The following is a 22,428-nucleotide window of genomic DNA, read 5'->3' on the forward strand; positions in this document are numbered from 1 at the left end:
CCTCTCCTGATCGATATGTTGTTATCCACACTATCTTTCTATTCGACCAAACATCCCCACCAATCCATAATCGTCTTCCATCACCATAAACGAAGTATGTGTTGCAACTTGATTTCCTAATTGTCGCGACTTGTTAAGGCTTGAAAACGATTCAGCTTTCCAATGGTAATCATATTCCACAATTAGATTGTCGGTTAGCGTGTTTAAAGGTTGGAAATTGATTTGTAACATCAATTTTGTTGATTATGCCGATATTTGAGGAACAAGAAAAGTGGGAAGGGGTTATGGCATGGTGACGGTGATGAGGGTGGAAGGAAAGGAAATTTATTAGTTTTTGCAAATTGGTCCCTTAACATAGGTAAGGGATACACAAGTGGCTTTAAGTTAGTTAGGGGTGTTATTATACGTAACTCATAGTTGTAAACTAGTTTTAACGACAACCATAAATTAGAATTAATTTAACCGATTACAACCTCGGTCGGGTGGAAGATACAATTTCAAGAAATGAAAACCCAAAATGTTACATATAACACATAATCAGAAAATTATCCTAAGCAACACATAACCTAGAGTTTGTGGTTTGAGGATCTACATCTTAAATCATTTTTGTTGAATAAGTATGCATGCTATCCCAAAATATAAAAGAGAAAACGAGGATGAAACTGCTCACTTGGAAAAAGTGACGTTGATAAAGAAAGACTTAGAATAAACACTCAAGTAATCGAGCCCGACGATTCGGTTTAACGTGTGTGTCCTAGATTGAAAAATCTTGAGTTAATATTGAGTTTGAAGATGGAATATAAATGGTATAATGGTTGATAAAAACAACGCTGGGTTTTCAGGATTTTAAGTTATATTTTACAAAATACGGTTAAATAAAGTAAGTATAAAATGAAACAAGATTTACATGAAATTGGGTCTTTGATATTTAGGAGAGTTGGTTTAGTGCAATTGTGCACGATCTTAGCTAATGTAAGCATGAAGATCTGGCTTTTAAAGATTTGTTCGGTTTTGACGGTTCGGGACTTCATAAAGTACCAAATTCAAACCCAACTTACCATAATACTTAAATATATTAATTACTTCAATAAAATTAGTAGCTTAAACAAGTTTGAGAAATATTATTAATTAAAGTCCCAAACTCGGGTTTAAGCGAGTTTAAATCGACCCGATCATGGCATAAAACCAAGTTTGATTCCAACACACCATAAACTTAGAAATATAGATAATATAAAATGAAACATAAGTTAAAAGAATAGGAAAGATTTTTGGTGGTTTGAACGATGACTAGCTCGTTAAAATGAAATGTTCGACTTTTACTCGGTTTTTACCCGAAACTTGGTTTAAAATGAAGAATGTTAAACTAATACAAAAACAAAACAAAAAATAAATAAATAAATAAAATACAATAAAAAGACAAAAACTAAAAAACAAAAGAAAAAAAACACAACTTTTGAGGAGACGCCCCACTTATCCTCGGCGGATAGGTTGTGTGTTTCCTAAAAACCTTGGGTGTCTCTAGAAAACTCTTATCTAACCCTTACTTGATAGATCTATTTATACTAGTAAATCAACTTGCCAACAACATCCATTTATGTCCAACTACTTGACATAAATGTCCAACCACGCTAGTTATGACCAACTACATTAGTTAATGCCAACTAGCCCTCTTAATCTAATTCACCATAATGAGATTCTTATATTATGATCCATTTCCACTATTATATTTCATGATCCATGTTCTTATTATAACTCATGACCTATTATCCGTGACAGTAAGGCTTTGTGAAATTTTTGAAAAATAAATTTATTTTGAAAGATAAATTATTGTGTGATACAGGACCCAAGACCTCATATTTTAAACAAAAGATGTTTACCAACTCCACTTAAGTGGTAATAGTGTTAGATTTTTTAACTTTATATATATATATATATATATATATATATATATATAGCGGTGGGTTAACGTACAATAATGGCTTATCATACATTAGGTACGCGACATTCCAGAGCGTTTGATTAAAAAACGCGCGGTGGCAATTTTGTAAATAACCCAACAGTAGTTCGCGATCAAAATTCGTCGATTACCAATCAACTCTGATCCAAATTTGGAACTTGTCGCTCAATCTAATCCAATTTCTAAACTCTAATCACAGCTTAAAGTATGAAATCTCTAAAGTCAAAAACCAAAATTGAAATAAAACGTCCCTGAACATTAAAAATCTTCAAATTGATCAAAAATTGATGATTTAATCAATCGAATTGATGTATAAGTGGCTTTAGAATCATCAATCGATTATGAAAATACAAATTAACACACTTAATTGAGCTATGATTAGGGTTCATGTTTAAACGTTCTGCTCAAAGTTTAAACGTTTGGACCAAAATAAACACCAAAATTGATGATTTAATCAATCGAATTGATGTGTAAGAGGCTTTAGAATCATCAATCGATTATGGATTTGCATAAATAATGCACTCAATCGAGCTCTGATTAGGGGTTCAAAATATTATGTGTAAACGTTCTGAAACAAAACTGAAGACCTTTAAACGTTCTGACCAAAAAAGAGCATATTTAAACATTCAATGAAGTTCTGGGTGTTCAAAAAACAATGAACATCTTTGAAACTTTCTAATACGTGCTAAGAAGTTCAGGTTGTTAAAAAAGGTTTATAAGTTCTGATAAAGTTTAGAAGTTTTAAAAAGTTCTGGGTGTTAAAAAAAGTTTAGAAGTTCTGATAAAGTTTAGAAGTTCTAAGAAGTTCTGGGTGTTCAGAACTTCTAAAACTAACAGAAAAAAATTAAACACCTATAAACATGAAATTGAACACTGAAATCACTTCATATAATCTCATAATCATCAAATAATCGTCAATCGACTGTTAATTTGATCATTGATTCGATCATATGAACAAAATATGGAACGTCTGCAACTGGGTTTCTGCAAATGGCGCTTAAAACTTTAAACGTTCGGTTAAAACCCATCCCTCAAAACTCAAAATTGATCAATTGAAACTTCAAATTGATGATTAATTGGACCAATTTCAAAGTTTAATTGGTCAATTATTTCAACAATTTCAATTTCAATTGGTCAATTTTATCAACAGGTCGTAACGGAGGAAGATGGTGTACGGTGGACGGAATCATTGGATGGTGGACGGTGGACAGGATCGTTTGATGGTGACGGATTGCTGAACGGTCATGTTGAAGGTAGATGAAATCGATGGGAGCAACGATTTGATGAATATTACAATATTGCCACCGCGTGTTATTTGAAATCGACGGGGATGCGAGTCGCGTACGTAATGTACGATTAGGGATTATTGTATTGGATCCTTTATATATATATATATATATATATATATATATATATATATATATATATATATATATATATATATATATGGAGGGGTTATTCTAAAAAGATGAGAGTGTCTAAAAAGTGTAGGAAGAAATCTGGAGCATTGGATCTTAGCAATCAACGGTTAAGATGGAAAGATTAGATAATTGAGGGTGTCTTTTATTTTAAAGGCATATACAGATGTGTTAAAGGGCACAATTGTCTCATGTGTTATATTATATATGGAAATATCTATCAAAGCTTTAATTATCATATTTTCATCTAAATTTAAAACATAATACCAAGAACATCAATGAACTATATCATAAACACCAATAATTAGCACAATAACATGAATACACACTATACATGAACCTTGCTGAATTACCAGAAAAACACACTAGAACATCAAGAACACATAACGTAAAACCTTGATGAGTTATAGTGTGTTATAAAACATAGCACCAAATTTTAGTCCAAATTTACAAAAAAACACCAAGAATATCAAGAACAAAAACACACTATATTATATATATATGATTATCAAATTTTAATCTAAAATAAAAAACACCAAGAACATCATAATCTATTTTACAATGTGTTTTAAACACAACACCAAATTTTCATCGAAATTTAAAACACAACACTATGAACATCAAGAACAAAAACACACTATGTTAAACATGATGAACAAAAACATAGTAAACATCATACTAAAACATCAACTATAAACACTAAAAACACTACCACAATAAAGTAGAACACATCAATCCATTAAATCAATATTACAAAAAAGCCTTTCACAAAAATAATCCGTCAAAGAAAAAAATCAAGATCTATACACAATTTATGTTCACACTAACCCTACTATAAATCCTAAAGTCAAAATCCCTGGTGGGGGTTTACTCAATATCGATTCATCACCACCGCTAAAAACCTACCGCGGCACCGCCACCATCATCGTCGCCGGACGCCGCCTTCTCGCCACCCGCGATTCTCGACGATCCGGTCAACCAATTATTTACCCTTATAAAGATGGACACCAGAATCCTTGGCGGAAGAACCTGTCGAAAAGTAAAACAATTCTAACCTGGAATTGAATTGTGGAGTGTTGGAATACCCTTAACCCTTAATTGATCAAAATAAAATACAATTTGAGATAATGAGATAAACATGTAGTTAAGTCGTGGTGTTTTTTTTTTTTTTTGATTTGTTTTTTTAGAGAAATTGGGACATGGAAGGTTTTATAATAACTGTTAATTCTAATTTTCAAAAATAATAAAAATCTATGGACAATCCTATCCTTATGTGTTATGTTTGATCCAAGGCTCTGTATCATTTCCTACACTTTTTAGGAAAGATTGTCTTCTTATTATAACCTTCCTCTCTCTCTCTCTCTCTCTCTCTCTCTCTCTATATATATAATTGTTGACATTTTCATAATTCACAAATATACAAATTGTAGAATATTCAAACCATTTATCTTTCTTTCTTCTTATTCTTATTGAACAAAATCAAATAATTATTATGTTGTAATTAAATTTAATTATGTAAGATTGTTCGTTCTTATAAATATACATTTACAATTCATTAAAATATATAACACACGTATATATTACGTTTTCTTTATTTACCACCTTTGTGTAATTAGGGTAACTAACCTAGTATATTAATAAGAAAGATGGTTACAGATCGAGAGTTGATAACCACGTTGTCTAAGTTACAGTAATGAGAGTGTTATGAGTGCAAAAGTGTGGTGTTTCTAAGCCATTCATCAGCGTCATTATACAGTGAAGGAAAATAACTTGTATCCCAAAAATCTAGTCTATTTACTAGGTCTTCAACTTGGGTAGCACTCATATAGCCGTTATAGAGCTATTCCTTTTATCTTCACGTGTTAATCAACTAGAGCTCCGACTTTCAAGCATGACTGAGTTTACTAGCCGTTTGGTTATCAATCTGCAAGTGTAACCTGCAAGTATAATAGTTAGTATACATAAATATAGGTTCAGGATTCCGAACTTATTAGGGATCCTAGGTAGCAGGATATCAATTGAGATTTCATTCAAGATCCTAAGCAAGAAATCGACCCACATAAATGGTCTAAACTTGGGGATCGTCAATTTTATAAATGTCTTTGGCTATTAAGCACTAGGTAGTGAATATCATGCTTCAAAACTTTGCATGGGAGTAGGTTTTCCAGAGTGAGTAATTTAGGAGTAGGAGTAAATGAGTGCATGTGTGTGTGACCATTAAAAAAACTAGGTACTCACTAGAAATGTGTTCATATTTAGTAAAGTATTGTAGCCTTTTCAACAAAAAAAAAAATATTCAATTATAAAGCATTCCGTACACTCTTTATTTTTTTAGCGAATAGAATATTGCCTTTTAAGAGTAAAGTGGAGTTCCTTATAACCATCTCTTTCTTATCTCAAAACTCAGAGTTGCAAAGCTCTCTCCACGGTCGGAACACACTCTAGCATTGCACCTAAGAGTTGTAGAGTAGTTTCATGGCTAGAAAACATTCTGAGACTTGCAACCCTGTCTTCACAACCAGAAAGTACTACGGAATTGCTCCCAAGAGTTGCAGAGCTCTCTTCACAACCACAATACAAATAAAATATACTATAATTTTTATTTCTAGGCCCAAATATAGGGGTCATGACCAGTGTGGCGTAGCCACACTTTGAGGTGGGGGGTCCGTCTCCTGTGAAATTTTTTTATACTAATATATATGTGTTAAAATCCCGACCGACCCTGTATAAATTTGACCCCGATCCCTGTGTGATTTCGAGGACGGCACAATGACCCTGTTGGGATTTCGAGAACAACCTTATGAAAATTGAGACCGACCCCAATAATTTTTATTTGACATATTTACAAGTTTAATTATATAAATGTATATAAATAATATACTAACTAAATTTGAGTTTAGTAGGAAATAATTAAAATATAAGTTTAAGCACAAATGCTCAATTTATAAGCACAATTCTCAAACTCCCAACTTAATCTACATTTAAGCTAATTAAAAAAGAGGAGTATGATGACGGAAGTAATAGATCATGTAAATTTAATAGTTAAGTGTTTTAATCTAAAAAAATGTTTCAGCTATACATTATTTTGCTCACTTCATATGCATCGGTGTATTGTTTATTCGTTAATTGAAGTTACCTCTCATATCATTATTACTCATTGCAACCGTATGTGTTGAAATTTGCTTTTCGGCGATGAAGTACGTGAAGTCCAAATTTGCGTAATCATATGGGTGATGAGAGTTTAAACGATGATTTTATTTATTTCATTAAAAAACAACCTGCTTATAAATGTCAAACTAAATGATGTTTTGGTTATATTTCAGAAAATGAAAGTCCGTGTATAATAAAGCTAGATATACTGTTCAATAGTTATGCATTTATAATAAAGTTTCTCTTACTTTTCTTTTGTTTTATAATTCTTTGTTTGATTATCATTTTTTTCTATATATATGACAGACGCAATTCGGCCCGACCCGATGGTCGAACCGGACCAAAAAAAATTTTATATAACGATGGTTAATTATGTATAGATAAAAAAAATTCCGACCCCTGTGAAAAAATTTCCTGGATCCGTCACTGGTCATGACCGTTTCTAGCCCTAACTATGTTACACCTCTGACAGTGGACACCCAAAGCCACATAGGTTGGCATAGTTGGGTATTTTGAGGAAGATATTAGAGAAAGGAGATAATCCACTTTATCCATTTAAATCCATGCCATCGAAGGATAAAGGACTGGCATCAAGAATCATTTTTAAGGGTCGTTGTGGGCAGGAGATTAAGACCACATGTAGTGGCAAGTTATGGTGGGCGTTATGGCCCATAGCGCCGGAGACCCCCCCCCCCCCCCCCGGGCGGCGTGTTGGGTGTTCAAATTCCTCCCAGCGTTTTGTGGATAACGCATGTTGGCTCAAAATTTTAAAAAATAAAAATCATTTTTAACCCCCTCCCCCCCCCCCCCACCCAACGGTCATATGACCGTTTTAAAAAAAATTATATATATTAACCAACTTCATCCCAATCAAAACTCACCAAATTTATAAATCATTCTTTCTACTCTATATTTCCTCACACCAACTTCGCTATAAATGGATTCTCCTACTTCTATATATAATCAATTTTTCGGGCCCGACCAACAAGCCGAAGACGACGCGAAGGAAGAAGCGGTTACGAGTGCAATTGTGCTTGCAACAACTTATATGAATTCTGTTAGCTCTCCTCCTTCCCCCGTTTCAAAAAGAGCAAACATCGAACGAGATCGTATCGGAGCCAACAACCGGTTGATGGCAGATTACTTCAGCGACTCGCCAAGATACAAGAACCCGAAGACCTTTAGGCGTCGCTTTCAGATGTCTAAAAATTTATTTATGCGCATCACCAATGATTAGGAGCGTGAGCTTGATTACTTTAAGAAAAAACCGGTCAGTCGAGGGACTCTAGGATTCACGGCTATTCAGAAGGTTACGTCGGCCATACGTGTGCTCGCCTACGGAAACACGGCCGACATCAACGACGAGTATTTAACAATGGCCGATAAAACAACTCGGGACACCTTGGAGTATTTTTGTTACGGTACGTTTTTTTAAATAATATATCACTTGTTTACTTTAATCAATTATTTTATAAAAGTTGTGTAAAATATAGGAATATTGAAACTCTATGGACCACGTTATCTGAGAGAGCCTAACTGGAAGATTTACAACGTCTTTACGAGGCCCAAGCAAGGGTGCATGGTTTACCCCGCATGATAGGGAGTGTAGATTGTATGCATTGGGAATGGGCTAATTGTCCAACTTCATGGCGAGGTCAATACATACGAGGTGACCAAAAGCCTTCAAGCGATTACTTCATACGACCTTTGGATTCGGTCGGCATTCTTTGGTGTTTCCGGTTCCAACAATGACATAACCGTCTTAGAACAGTCGCTTGTGATGGAGAGTTACATATCTGGGACCGTTCTGGTCTTCGTTTTGGGCTGATGATAACTTTTACCATCATGAGTACTATCTGGGTGATGGAATATATCCAGAGTATGCGATTATTGTGAAAACATTCATAGAGCCGTTTAATGAAAAAGGACAGTATTTTAATAAAGTATAAGAGTCTGCGAGAAATGATATCAAGAGGTGTTTTGGGGTTCTTCAACAACGCTGGCATTTTGTTAAAAATCATTGTCGTCTATGGTCTTTAAAAAGATTGAAAAGTGCTATGTATGCGTGTATCATAATGCATAACATGATCATCGGAGACGAGGGAAGAGCAATATGTCTAACTTTCATACCGAACTCGGATCCACCACGAACTCCAGCAAGTATGGAGCAAAGACTTGAAAACTCGTATTTCGTGTGGTCAAGAGAGATACATAACGCACTAAGGGAGGATTTGGTCCAACATCTTTGGATGAATCGGCGTTTGACAGGTGAAAATGAGAATCAAAACGAGGGTAACAATGAATACGATGATGAAGACGACACGAGGGTAAAGACGATGGAGACGGGTAGTTTTTTTTATTTTGATGTAATATTATTATTTGATTATTCTTACTAAAAAATTTAAAGAAAACAAAAAATTGTAATGGTGACTGGGCGTCATGTGACGCATAACGCCCAGGGGGTGGAAAGTTATGACTACACCATCTTTTTTGCAAAAAAACTATAACTCTGACCGTACGCCACATGGTGCATAACGCCTAGAGATGAAAAGTTATGACTACACATGGTCTAATAAGATAGGTAGTTGTAGTAAAAGTGAGGGGCCACAATTAAGGGGTATTTTGGCATGAGATGAGAGAGTTAAACCCATTCCAAGTATATGACACTGTCTATAATATTCATCAATTTTCAAATTGAAAAACCCATTCCAAGTATATGACACTGTCTATAATATTCATCAATTTTCAAATTGAAAAATCTGATCCGTTTTAAATTTTGATATGATTTGAATCTTTTAGTTAATAAAATATTGGATGTATGTGTTATACCTTGGCATTACATCATTAATAGAATCATTAAATAAACTCGTTAGACGAATAATCTTGTAATCCCGATTAAAAGCAAAGTAATTTTATACTATTTTAAAATAAAAAGAATTACAATATTAAATAACTCTTAAAAGATTAATTAGTCACGGTTATATAACTAAATGATTCTTTTTACAATTTAGTAAAGTGAGTTTCTATGTCTCCCTTTTATTGTTATTATTTATTTATTTTTTACTAAAACTTTCTCTTCAAAACTTATCTACTTTAACTATATCCTAATCACAACAATAAATATCCCTCTTTTCTCAACATAATTTCTTTACTCATTCATCTTCTTCTCTTTCTAATAATAATTCTTTCAATTGGGTTTTTTTATTTATATTTTCTTGTGTTTGTTTATCTTAAGGTCACAATGTAGGTATAAAGTTTTGTTCTTTTTCATGTTGTCTTGTGTTTGTTCTTTGTTTCTTCATATTTACCTATTGATATAATGGTTCTAAGACCATCACATAATTATGTTTATGATCTCACCTAATCTATACACCATAGTGTATAGGGTGTAGGACACGGAGAACATAAGGTTACAAGATGATTTTTAATGGTCACACCTTAATAAGTTCTTACATTCTAGAAATTTTTGTTTTGTTTAATTTATTATGACTGAAGAACGATAACGATCTTGATTATCATATTGTATTTATCATACCACTTCATAATTTTTTTTTATCAAAATCGATGGAAAAGCATCAAAAATATGTTATTTACACTATTCCATATTTGACAACAGAATTGGTCAACAAAGGTTGAGCAATAACTTGGTTATAACAAACTAGAACGATATAATGTCAAATCCTATCATTAACTTTATTGAGTAACGGTTCTAATGATCACTATATATTTGTATCTTTATTCTTCATGTGGCTTCACAACTTTTATTTTAAAATTAGTGTGCGGATATGTACCATTTGTGAAGATCGGCTATTTTAGCCTATCTCGGGTCCGAATCCGGACAAACTTTATAAAAGAAAGTTGTTCCTTACATTTAACAAAGGTTGAGAAATAACTTGGTTAAAAGAAACTAGAACGGTGTAAGGCCAAATCCTATCATTAACTCTATTGAGTTACGGTTCTAATGACTATTTAATTGTAATTTTATTCTTCGTATGACTTCACAATTATTATTTTAAAATTAGTGTGTAGGTATGTATCATCTGTGAATATCGGCTATTTTTGCATATCTCGGGTCCGAATCCGAACAAACTTTATAAAAGAAAGTTGTTCCTTACATTCAAGTTTAGCTGGCTGGAGATTTTATAATTTTTGAGAATTTATTTATATATTTAGATATTCAAGCAATCAGTGTTAGAAATATGTCCAAGACTGATTTCATTTTCCTTATTTTACTTTGGCTTTTATTTATCAAACAAGTTCCAAACACGCAATATTTACTTAGATTTAGGAATTACTTGTTAGGACTTGCCCAATTAGTGAATTTACGATTTTTTTTTTCATTTTTACATATTTTGGGGGTAGCATCATATTTAACTACTCATGTTTTAACCGCGTCTATACAAACACAACTCAATTATATGTATCTTGACACTTGATTATTGCATGCTCTATGTCTATGCCTTATGTTTATGTGTTTAGTTTTTGGTTTCACATCATCTATCCTCATTTATCATTATCCAGTATGATCATACACTGGGGTACCCAGTAGTTTCGATACCATGTGAACGGTCCACATCTATTAATTTTTGGTTATTGTTACATATTCATAAATGTTTGTAGTCATCATCATTTACATGCGAGTATTCCAATTTTTATATATAACTAATTAACTATACCAAACTTATGTATTCTCACCAACTACTTTGTTAGTTAACACTTTCTATTTTTATAGATGCTACATGTACAAGTGCTTGATAGATAATTTATAGTACCTTTAGGTTATCAAACTCAACGTTAGTTCTTGTTAAATTTGTTAATTTTATTTTGTATGTACAAATTGTAAACTTATGTACAATCTGATATCAATAAATTAAATAATTATTGTCACTTTTAATAGTGTCTTGAGCTTATGAACAATCAAACAATCAACGTCTCGCCCTAACATATTCCGTCGTCGGTTGAGGTGTGACGGAGTCTAGTCATTGTGCTCGGTGTGTAAGGAGAAATGAGATGTGAAACGCCTACATGAGGCGAGATGCAAAGATACTTGGAGGTATTCACCCCCATTGTTGGAATAGGTTGTTGGATTTTGGTTTTGAAATAATTTTAACTTTCTAAAAACGAATGAATGTGTTAATCAAATCATATTCATGTTTTAAGGTATAGTCAAATGTATTTAGTAAAGTAGTCACCAAATATAATATAATATTTGAAACCACTTATAAATGTCATCGAAGATAACCATATAAATATAGACGAAATGAAAGAAGCTTATGACATTTATTATGGAACAAGAGTTACATGAATCATGTTTATTTGAAACAAAAGGAAAAGACGACACTAAACGTTGCAAGTTGCTACTAACAAATGTTTCACACAAATCACTTAAGTGGATTTAAAACACAATGAACTAAATTGAGGCATAGAAAATAAATTCTTGGAAATTATTCGGTATGCTGCTTCAGTTAAGTGGACTCCATCCCAACTAACATATGTGTTCGGATCATCACACACGGTTGCAGACGAATCTCCACATTTCGTTGTTGAATTGACATTATACCGCCCTTCACCTCCACAACACGCCTTCAAAGCTCCATTCGTGAACCCTAAACATTTAACAAATCGTGAATCAATAACGTAAGTATGAAATATCAAACTAGTTATTATTATTTTTATATCATTATTAATATTATTCATCAGCTCATGTTAATTTACCAAACTTAGATGGGAAAAGGTAGATTTGCATGGCAGCATTGTAATAATCGGCATAGATGATTTTAACATCAGCATGAAGATCTTGAACTTGCTTTAGTTTAGTTTGCAACAATTTGTTGTGGTATTCAGCAAACTGGTTTAAACGAACTAGGCAACCGGTTGCAGGATCGTACTCTTCATTGTTAGAACCGCAGACCGTTAAATATGCTGCAGAGCATCCAACTGGAAAGTTTCCGGGAACAACTAGTGATTTAGCCCCCATTTCAATCAAATCCTATAATTATAAATTAAAATATAACACATAAAATAATTTATCATACACTAATATAACATTGTTACTTACAGTGACTGCAGAGATGATGGTATCAACAACAAGAGGAACAAATGATTCAACCTCTTCGATTGGTTTACCCTTAAGAATTGGATAGTTGTAATCGTTTCCACCAATTTCTCCCACGAGGATCAAAGATCTTGCAATGAAATCTCTGCAACCTGTCATAGAATTATGATCACCAAAATATATGAACACCTATTTGTTAGGGTTTGAACTAAGAAAATTGTATTGGTTTCTTGAATGGTTGCCACAAATGGAAGGAAGTGATTGTTTAAACCATGTTAATTGAACTCCTAAAGACGCATATGTCATGGGATTTACGATCCCTCTTGGTTCAAGAAATGATGGATCCAATGCTGTTGCACCTGCAACTGCATAGTTCACTCCTTGTTTGAATGTCACCGTGTTGTTATTTCGATTTTCTTGCAGAAATGGTGGTATCAATGGCAACCCCATACGTTCAGCTGCGTAGACACGTATAGATAAACTAAAACTGTGTAGAATAAATGTAAACAATGATGACCAAAGGTGCCAAGATTCAATGTTGATTGTGTATAAAGTGATTAACAAACGGTGTAAACTATAAGAAATCCTATATTTAAAAATACACAATATGATCATTTTCATATGAGGTGAGCCGAGCTTGGCTTGTTTTTTATTTGTAAATTAATTAATTTAGATTTTTAATTATTTGTATATATTGGTCTCTATAAAGCTTGACTCGTTTCAAGTTTTGTATCGATGTGATCTCAAGCAACATGACTTGTTTTCACCCCTAAAGATCATAACCTTATACAAAATCAAAATATAAATAAACAAAATATGTTTTCGTATACAAAGGAAGTGCGAGCAAGACTACAACGTCTAAATTGTATGAAATCAACATGTCGACATTAGTTAAGTAAACATAGTCGCGATCACACAAGGAGATAGAGAAGTTACCGAGGAAATCAAGAATGAGGCGGCCATTGGAACAACGACCAGTGAATTGATTGGTGAAATTTTGGCCGTAAGGTGGTGAAAAGTAGAATAGTTGTTGGTTGGATACGGAGGCGAGATGTTTAAGGTTACCAGTGTCGGCAATGGAGTTGCCAAAGCTGATAATGGATGTATAGCATCCATTAGCATACAAAGAAGTGCTGCATAATGATATTAAAAGCATGAAAAAACTCACAAAAGTTATGGAAAAGGAAGAACAATAAGTCATTGGAAAAAAGAAATAAAAAAGAATGTTCTGATTGTTTATGTTGATGATGGCCACTATTATATACCGTTTACGTTGGGGTTGGTTAAAAAGGAAATCATTAAAATAGAAATGTGACATTTTTAGCAAAGCACATGTACAATACATTAAAAATAAATATACCAAAACAAGCCAATTAATATAATCCAATAATAAAATGCTACTGTAACGTAGCATTCTAGAGTTTACTATTGGAAAAAAAAGAGGAGGGGGAGAATTTATGATGGAAAAATAAAGCGAAGGATATGAAAAATATAATTGTATTTTGTGTTTTCAAATTTGAAGGAAAAGAAAAGAAAGTAAGTATTTTATGTGTTCCCATTTAAAAATAAAAGACAAGAAAGGTATAAATGTGCAGTTATACACTTATACCCTCATTGGGTTTTATAATAGTTTGTAATAGAAAAACCTTTTATTTCTTTTCATTTCCTTTTCCTTCGTTTCCCTCAACTTTCCACGTCCTTCCTTCATGTAATAAAACTTCGTCACAAATGATTTAATTTTCTTTCTTTTTCTTTAACTTTTGTTCCATTAGTGAACTACACAATGTAAGAGTTTAGTTGGCAGGGGAATGTTTGTAAAGTAGAATGAGAACCAATTAAATAAGCACATGTGTAAAGAGTTTGTTGAATTTAGCCACTTTAAGCCGAGTTAAAATTAACCGGCACTTTGCTGAACCGAATAAAATTCATATGTTGCTATTCTGATCCGACTAAAATTCAAGTAGCGTATTACACGTGTTATGATAATATTGGTTTATTTAGTGGAATCAGTTGCACTTTTCAATGATTTTTTTGGCTAAGCTGACCGTACTTTTGCATGACTAAAATTCCCCTTAGGTGAGTGGGATTTGACATAATTTTTGCACGACGTTACACAAAAGGATGCAATGGTTAATAGTTGGAAACCTTAGGCCTTAAACTGTTAAAAAACAGGTTTAATACTCAAGTACTTAAACTAGTTAAACATCACTACCTCAGAGACTCAAAGTAGCTAACAATGATATTGAGGTCTACATAAAGAATTAAAGATTGGAAATTGAATGGTAACTTTGAGTAGTAATTAATTAATTGTAAATAATACTTTACACATTTTAAAGACATAAAATGATGGTTCAATATCCTGTGTGTATTTTAATTTTTTTGTTGTTTTGGTGTTTTTAAAGTGTTAAAAGGGTCTCTAGCTTATTTAAACTATTTATTAAAATATATGATTTTAAAACTATTTATTAAAATGGGTTTTTCACCCATCCTAGACTAAAGGAAAGATGTAGAAGTTTCTTTTTTAACTTCTTATTATGATATAACTAAGTTTTATTTTACATAAATGATCATAAAATAAAATGATTTGCTGATTTTTTATTATATCTTAAAAGGAATTCCTAACTTTAAATGAAAATTAATTCAAAATTATTTGATGAATTAGGTTGTCCAGTAAGTTTAAGAGTGAGACATACATAAACCCTATTTTGATAAATAGTTTTGTAATCATCTATTTTGGTAAATAATTTTGCATCCGCCCTAGTTTGGTAAAAACCTCCAAGTAAAGTTAATTACAGCCATGTGGTGTTACCAGATATTCATATGTTTAATTTGATGTTAGATACGGGTTTCGCAAATCAAAAATTGGATGATCTTGAATTTGCCTACATGAAAATGTTGCAACATTGATACTACTTTAATCTAAAAACATAATTCGATTTGAAAGTTTAAGCGTGCAAACATGGAAAGGTATTTTCTTTTAAAATTCTGCATTTTTTATTAATTTAATCAGTAAACTGCTTTTTGTCTCCCGTGGCCGGTTTACGTCTCATAGCTCTTTCAGCTCTAAATAAAACTTTTGGAAGAATGATCCCTTGACGTTTAAATTTAAATGTGGTTTTCTCTTTCGACAAACTCCATTCATTATCTTCCGTTAACGTTAAGATGATAAATGGAGTTAGTTTAAGTGACGAATACCGAAAACACTTTTTTCTTAAGAGAGAAAAGAATAGAAATATTAAAATATAAATGTGACATCTTTATCAAAGCACATGTACACATTTAATACTTTAGAAAATAAGCAATAACAAACGCTAATATAAGAATATATCTGGCATATGAATGATTGAAAGTTGGAATGAGGTTTACAAACTAAACAATTAAAATAAAAAGCATGTAAAGCGTAGGTTGAATTTAGCCAGTTTTACTGTTTTACTCTTGCTAAAATTCACCTGACACTTTTCTGAACCAAATAGCTTTTCTGAGCTAGCTAAAACTCAGTTGGCGTATTACACGAATACTAGAGGTGGCAAATGGGTTGGGTTGTATTGGGTCGAACGGGTCAATTAAAAAAGAGTTATTTTGGTTTGGGTTAGAACATGTTAGGGTCGGAACGGGTTTCGGGTTTTTTTAAATGAGCATAACGTCGGAAACATTTTAGTTTTTTTTTTTCATATATGCTTTTTTTATTTATATTTTGAGTTAGGATTTTTTATTATTTTTATTTGAATTTTTTTTATAAGGGGTTTTCTATTCAGATCAAAACCCCTCCAAAAAAATATTCAAAAATAGTAATAAAACAATCATAAATCAAAATATAAATCATAAACAAAATTAGTAAAACAAAAACTAAAGTGTTTCCTTCGTTGTCCTCGTTCCATAAAAAACCACCTAGAAATCGATCCAAAAATGAAAGAATCGACGAAAATGAAAAAAAAGCTAAAACCGAACCAAATGAATCGAAATTGAAAAAATTGATCAAAACGAAAAAAATTGAAACCGAACAAAAACGAAACTGAAAAAACAGACAAAAACGAAACGAGTCCGGAATCAACCAAAAAGAAACAAATAAACCAAAACCCCACCCGCCCAGTGTGAAAACTCGTGTTGGCTTGAAACCTTAACCGAACCCGTTAACGCGTTTCGTGTCGAAACCTGTCTCGTGCGAAAATCCGTTCCAATCCGAAACCTGCCACATTTCCTTACGACACTAACCCACATCGACTCATTTCTTTGAATTTTTCGACCCATTTTGACCAATTTAGTTAAAATATTTGACACAAACCAACCCATTTAATTTTTAAAACAACACAAATTGACTTATTTTATTTGAAATGGTCTGTGTCAAGATTGTCACCCCTAACGAATACGAACATGCACATTTTTTAATGAAGGAACATGAACAAGAAAAATATGTTGCGTTATATGTTCGTGTTTGTGTTTGGTTATCCCCCTCTTCATGTTCGTTCAATGCGTGTACATGCCTACAAAAAGGGGGATTCTTCAACATAATTTATGGTCTTCAATGGCACAACATAATTCACAACTGCATCACTTGGTATATGACACAAATTATTCAATATTCAACACTCCAACTTGCCTAAACTGTTTGCACACATATGGCAAAGAGCTCGTTACAACCCGTTTTGACGAAAACCCATTTGAAATTTTGTACAACTACCAGTTTTGACATGAACCCAGTTTGACTTAAACCTGTTTCGACGCGATTAAATAACCCAACCCGGCCCGCCCATTTTAACACCTATATATCAGTATCTTGTTAAATAAAAATGGGTAAAATAGTGGTAATATGAAGATATAAATCATATAAAATAGCCAACCGTTTCGGTATTATTCGTGTTAACGAAAAATGGTATGAGTGTCAAATTACATTCATGTATGAATTACTGTTACAAAACTACTAACAAATATTTCATACGAATTACTTACATAGAAACTGATAATCCAAATCCTAAAGTTGATGTAGAACACAATGAACTAAATTGAGGTGTAGAAAATAAATTATTGGAAATTATTCGGTATGCGGCTTCGGTTAGATGTATTCCATCCCAACTAACATACGTATCCGGGTCATCACACACGGTTGTAGACGCCTATCCACATTCCACTAACAAGTCAACATTATATCGCTCTTCACCTCCACAACACGCCTTCAAAGCTCCATTTGTGAACCCTAATAATTTAACCAAACATGAATCAGTAACATAAGCATGAAATACGAAACGGGTTATTATTATTATTCATCAACTCGAGTTTATTTACCATATTTATATGGGAAAATATATATTTCCATGGCAGCATTATGGTAATCTGCATAGATGATGTTAACATCGGGATGAAGATATTGAACTTGATTTAGTTGTGTTTGCAATAGTTTGTTGTGGTATTCAGCAAACTGGTTTAAACGAACGAGGCAGCCGGTTTTGGGATCATACTCTTCGTCTTCTGAACCGCAAACTGTTAAATATGATGCAGAGCATCCGATTGGAAAGTTTCCCGGAACAACTAATGATTTAGCGCCCATTTCAATCAAATCCTATAATTCAAAGTTAGAACTTTAACATAAATAAGATAATCGATAATATAATAATATCCAGCTTGCGGTGCGCGCATATAATGTATATCTGTGTGAACCCTCGGGTGGGCAAAAGTAAAATTACACTAATTTTAACTTTATTTTACTAATCTCGTGAAAATAACGTTAAAAGTGGCGGAAGGTTAATCAGGCATCATGTGGTGGCGTTGATAGCCGAAAGACAATGTGGTACATGCACCAATCAGCCAGTGTCCCGATGATTGAGTGCTATGTGCCTTATGTCCAAAGCTTGATGCAAAACTACTATCGAGCCGGGGTCTCATCGGAAGCAGCCTCTCTATCCCTATGGGTAGAGGTAAGGCTGTCTACATCTTACCCTCCTCAGACCCTACAATAGTTTTGCTATTGGTGGGATATACTGAGTACGATGATGATGATAACATTATTCCTTACAATGACTGCTGAGATGATGGTCTCAATAATAGGAGGAACTAATGATTCAACCTCTTCGATTTGTTTACCCTCGAGAATTGGATAGTTGTAATCGTTTCCACCAATCTCTCCCACGAGGATCAAAGATCGTGCAATGAAATCTCTGCAGTCTGTCGTAAACTTTATGATCAACAACTATATAAGAAAACCAATTATTTTAAATTTGAAATGAGAGAATTATATTGATTACTTGAATGGCTGCTGCAAATGGAAGGAAGTGATTGTTTAAACCATGCTAATTGAACTCCTAAAGACGCATTCGTCATGGGATTTACGATCCCTCTTGGTTCAAGAAATGACGGATCCAATGCTGTTGCACCTGCAACTGCATGGTTCACTCCTTGTATGAATGTCACTGTGTTGTTATTCCGATTGTCTTGCAGAAATGGTGGTACCAATGGCAAGCCTAGACGCTCAGCTGCATAAACAATGGAAAAGGAACCGAAACTGTGTAAAATAAATGTAACTTGTAATAGTTACACAGGTATTATACAGGTATGTTGATTTAAACATATTTAGGGCTGTTAACGAACAGAACGCTTAGAGGGAAGTTCGTTTAATCAGCAAACGAACGTAACAAAGGTCGTGTTCGTTTATTTATATTCATTAAAGGATTTTTATATTTTATATTTTCTAGTTTTGGGAAACTTAGACCTTCAATACCTTTTTTTAATAATAATGATTATGATTATTATGATAAGTACTTTTAAGTTAAACCCGATTCATGTTTTGAATGGTTATGTGTAATGTTTGGGATTAACAATGTTGTTTTATATTTTCAAATTAATATACGCATATTTCTGTTTGTTTATGTTCATTTACGTTCGTTTAGAAAGTTAAAGAACGAACACAGACACAAATTTCTTTTGGCTATGTGTTCTTGAAGTATTCATTAGGGGCGCAAATGAGCCAAGCCTGAGCTCGACTATGCTCGAGCTCGGCTCATTTTGATCTTTATTTCTAAAGCTCAAGTTTGGCTCGGGCTCGGGCTCGGGCTCAGATCGGTTACAATTTATTAATTAAATTTAATACATTTATAATTATATATATGTATATATATTCAATTATAATTTTATATATGACATAATACATATTACTTAGTATATATATAATACAAATTAAATAAATGACAGACTCGAGCTCCATAAGTGAAGCTCGCACTTGGGCTCATTTATTAAACAAGCTCATATAAGCCGGCTCGATCGAGCATTTTCACGAGCGGATCTCAAGTAGCTTGTGAGCAACTGGGCTCGTTTACGCCGCCCCTACCATTCATCTGTCTTATAAAAGCTTACTAAACGAATACAGATCTAATTAAACACATTATTATCATTGATGATTGATCCAAATTCCTAATGCTAAATCAACATCTGATATAAGCTTACTGGAATTTACCGATGAAGTCGATGATGAGGCGGCCGTTGGAGCAACGGCCAGTGGATTGATCGATAAAGTCTTGGCCGTAAGGAGGTAAAAGAACTGAAAACACTTGGTTGGATATGGAGGCTAGGTGTTTTAAGTTACCGGTGTCAGCAAGCGAGTCACCGAAGCTGATGATGGACGTATAACACCCATTAGCATGCAAACCACTGTTGTATAATAAGATCAAACCCACCAACAAACATGCAGAGATCGGAGAAGAAGCAGCCATTGGAAGTGAGATCAGAAAATGGTCCGCCTGCCAACAGAGCCCAGTTGGACCCGCAAGACTCACCTTGAAGGGGACGTCTGCGCAAAGACCCCGCAAGACTCACCTTGAAGAGGGACTTCTGCGCAAAGACCAACTGGTTCCGCAGGACCCACCATGCTCAGAGAGATGAAGACCTTACGCGCAGTACGCAAGCTGTTCCCGCAGGAAAAGCCTCCCAATGGTGAAGTACCCCGCCTGTTCCCGCAGCTGCGGATACAAGCCATCAGGGAAGGCTACCCGCACTAATAGCAAGGCTACACGCACAAGGCACTAACTCTCAATAATTCAGTAATGTCACCTGAAGAAGGAATGAGCAAGGCGGGAATACTCCCGCCCAAATGAGCCAGTCCGTACGCTTCTGGAGGATCTTTTGTACTATACCTGCCAAGGTATAGACAAAATAGACAAGATCTGACCAAAGCAGCCCATGAACCAATCACAGGGTGACAGCTCACTGACAACAGTACGACGAGCAGCACGCTCTAGTACTTAATGTCACTATCAGCCGCTGCCTACTCACCAACCCTCATCGTGGCACGTACATAGCCTGCAGTTGGTGGAAAAGGAATAGTACACAGCCGGCCATGTCACTATCAGCCGCTGCCTACCCACCAACCACCAGCATGGCACGTGCGTAGCCCACAGTTGGTAGAAAAGGAATATTATACAGCTGGCTGTACCTGCTTGGAAACCTACCTTCGGTTATAAATACTCCAACACCTTGGAACGGTATCATTATCTTATCATATACTATCTTATACCATCACATATCTTATCTGCTCTAGCTATTTCTCTTATTATACATTTATATTCAGAGCAATCTAGTCTGATTCTCACGCCGGAGGGTGGTCAAAAGGAGGTACCCCCCCCTTCTCAGTGACGAGCTCACGGTGTCTGTTTTGCAGGTCATCAGAAGAATAACCATCTTTGCCGGACCTAACCCTCGTGGGAAACATCTACTTGACCCTAAGATTATCCGTAATCTGCCGGGGTCGCTTAGTGTTTCTTCATTGGCGCCATCCGTGCATAAAAGCTAGAACTAATTTTCAGTTTTTTCAAAACCTCTGGAAAGATGGTTAAGGTTACTCCGATGCCAAGGCCAACGAGTGACCAAGAAACTCCGGTAACCACAACCCCAGCTACTGGGGGGAACACCGGCGAGTACACAATTTTTACGAACACTACCCCGGTTACCCAAGCCGGGGCAAGTGCAGTAAATAATCCTCCCCTGGGATTCACCGATACCCAGTTGGAGAGATAACAGACGAGGCTCCCCCGCCAAACACTTTATCAAGTTAAAGCGTGGGCGGAAGCACGTCAGAAGGAATTCCAAGCTGAGTTGGATGAACGCTTACGTTCACTCCAACAGGCTGACGAATTCGGAAGCACTCCACAACAGCTCAACATGAGTAATGAGTGCGAGTATGATAAAGATTGAGAAGAATCTGACAGTGACGCAAACCCGCGCCATAGGGCGAAAGGGAAGCGTAAACAAGCAGATTTCCACAGAAGAAATTTTGGAGGAACCTTTAAACCAAAAAACGCGGGTGGAAACCCACGTGACTTCTCTAAAACCTTCAGACCAACTGTTGCAAATGCGGGAACGTCCAAATTTGCAAGGGACATTGTGGAAGCAATTGCCCCGAAAAGTGCCAAACAAATTTCCAACATAGGCACATATGATGGTATATCTGACCCAGACGATCATTTGAACAGATTCATAGCGGGGGCAACCGTCAGCAATTGGACGGAACCCACGTGGTGTTACATGTTCCAAATGACGCTTGTTGGGGCAGCCAGTGCGTGGTTCGACCGTCTACCGGTCCACCACATCTACGATTGGGCAGACTTCCAGCAAAAGTTCAGCCAACACTTCAGTCAACAAAGAAAGTATACCGAAGAGCAATGGACGATCCTCAACTGCATCCGAGAGGAAGATGAGTCTTTACTAGACTTCATCACGCGCTTCAATTCAAAGAAACTAAGTCTGGGCACTATTAGCGAAGATCTTGTCCGCGCTGCTTTCATCCAGGGCGCGGAAGACCCAGAGCTCATCCGCACCTTAACGGGTAAAGATGGCAGGCCATCCACGTGGGATGCCATCATGACAGC

The 22,428-nt window shown here is 34.8% G+C and overlaps 2 protein-coding genes across 2 annotated transcripts; both read right to left on the reverse strand.

The window, feature by feature from the left end:
- Positions 1-11,910: 11,910 nt before the first annotated feature.
- LOC143592684 (GDSL esterase/lipase At1g28590-like) lies at positions 11,911-13,076 on the reverse strand. Its single transcript, XM_077072550.1, has 3 exons — positions 12,584-13,076; positions 12,241-12,514; positions 11,911-12,131 (listed from the first exon to the last, which is right to left on the reverse strand). The coding sequence occupies exons 1-3, from the start codon at positions 12,737-12,739 to the stop codon at positions 11,911-11,913; spliced, it is 651 nt and encodes a 216-aa protein (XP_076928665.1). The 5' UTR covers positions 12,740-13,076.
- Positions 13,077-17,422: 4,346 nt separating this feature from the next.
- LOC143592683 (GDSL esterase/lipase At1g28650-like) lies at positions 17,423-20,307 on the reverse strand. Its single transcript, XM_077072549.1, has 5 exons — positions 20,022-20,307; positions 18,817-19,044; positions 18,588-18,736; positions 17,861-18,134; positions 17,423-17,771 (listed from the first exon to the last, which is right to left on the reverse strand). The coding sequence occupies exons 1-5, from the start codon at positions 20,275-20,277 to the stop codon at positions 17,692-17,694; spliced, it is 987 nt and encodes a 328-aa protein (XP_076928664.1). The 5' UTR covers positions 20,278-20,307; the 3' UTR covers positions 17,423-17,691.
- Between the last annotated feature and the right edge of the window lie 2,121 nt (positions 20,308-22,428).

This window comes from Bidens hawaiensis, unplaced genomic scaffold (genome assembly GCF_021521415.1).
Source record: "Bidens hawaiensis isolate Kalapana, Puna unplaced genomic scaffold, B.hawaiensis_p1.1 tig00041155_1, whole genome shotgun sequence".
NCBI classification, from domain to species: Eukaryota; Viridiplantae; Streptophyta; class Magnoliopsida; order Asterales; family Asteraceae; genus Bidens; species Bidens hawaiensis.

Coding starts and splice junctions, on each gene's coding strand:
- LOC143592684 (XM_077072550.1), bottom strand. CDS start 12,739: ATGACAGGTTGCAGAGATTTCATTGCAAGATCTTTGATCCTCGTGGGA. Junction 12,515..12,583: donor CCATCATCTCTGCAGTCACT/GTAAGTAACAAT, acceptor TTATAATTATAG/GATTTGATTGAAATGGGGGC. Junction 12,132..12,240: donor CCTTTTCCCATCTAAGTTTG/GTAAATTAACAT, acceptor TTAAATGTTTAG/GGTTCACGAATGGAGCTTTG.
- LOC143592683 (XM_077072549.1), bottom strand. CDS start 20,277: ATGGCTGCTTCTTCTCCGATCTCTGCATGTTTGTTGGTGGGTTTGATC. Junction 18,737..18,816: donor CATTTGCAGCAGCCATTCAA/GTAATCAATATA, acceptor AGTTTACGACAG/ACTGCAGAGATTTCATTGCA. Junction 17,772..17,860: donor TATTTTCCCATATAAATATG/GTAAATAAACTC, acceptor TTAAATTATTAG/GGTTCACAAATGGAGCTTTG.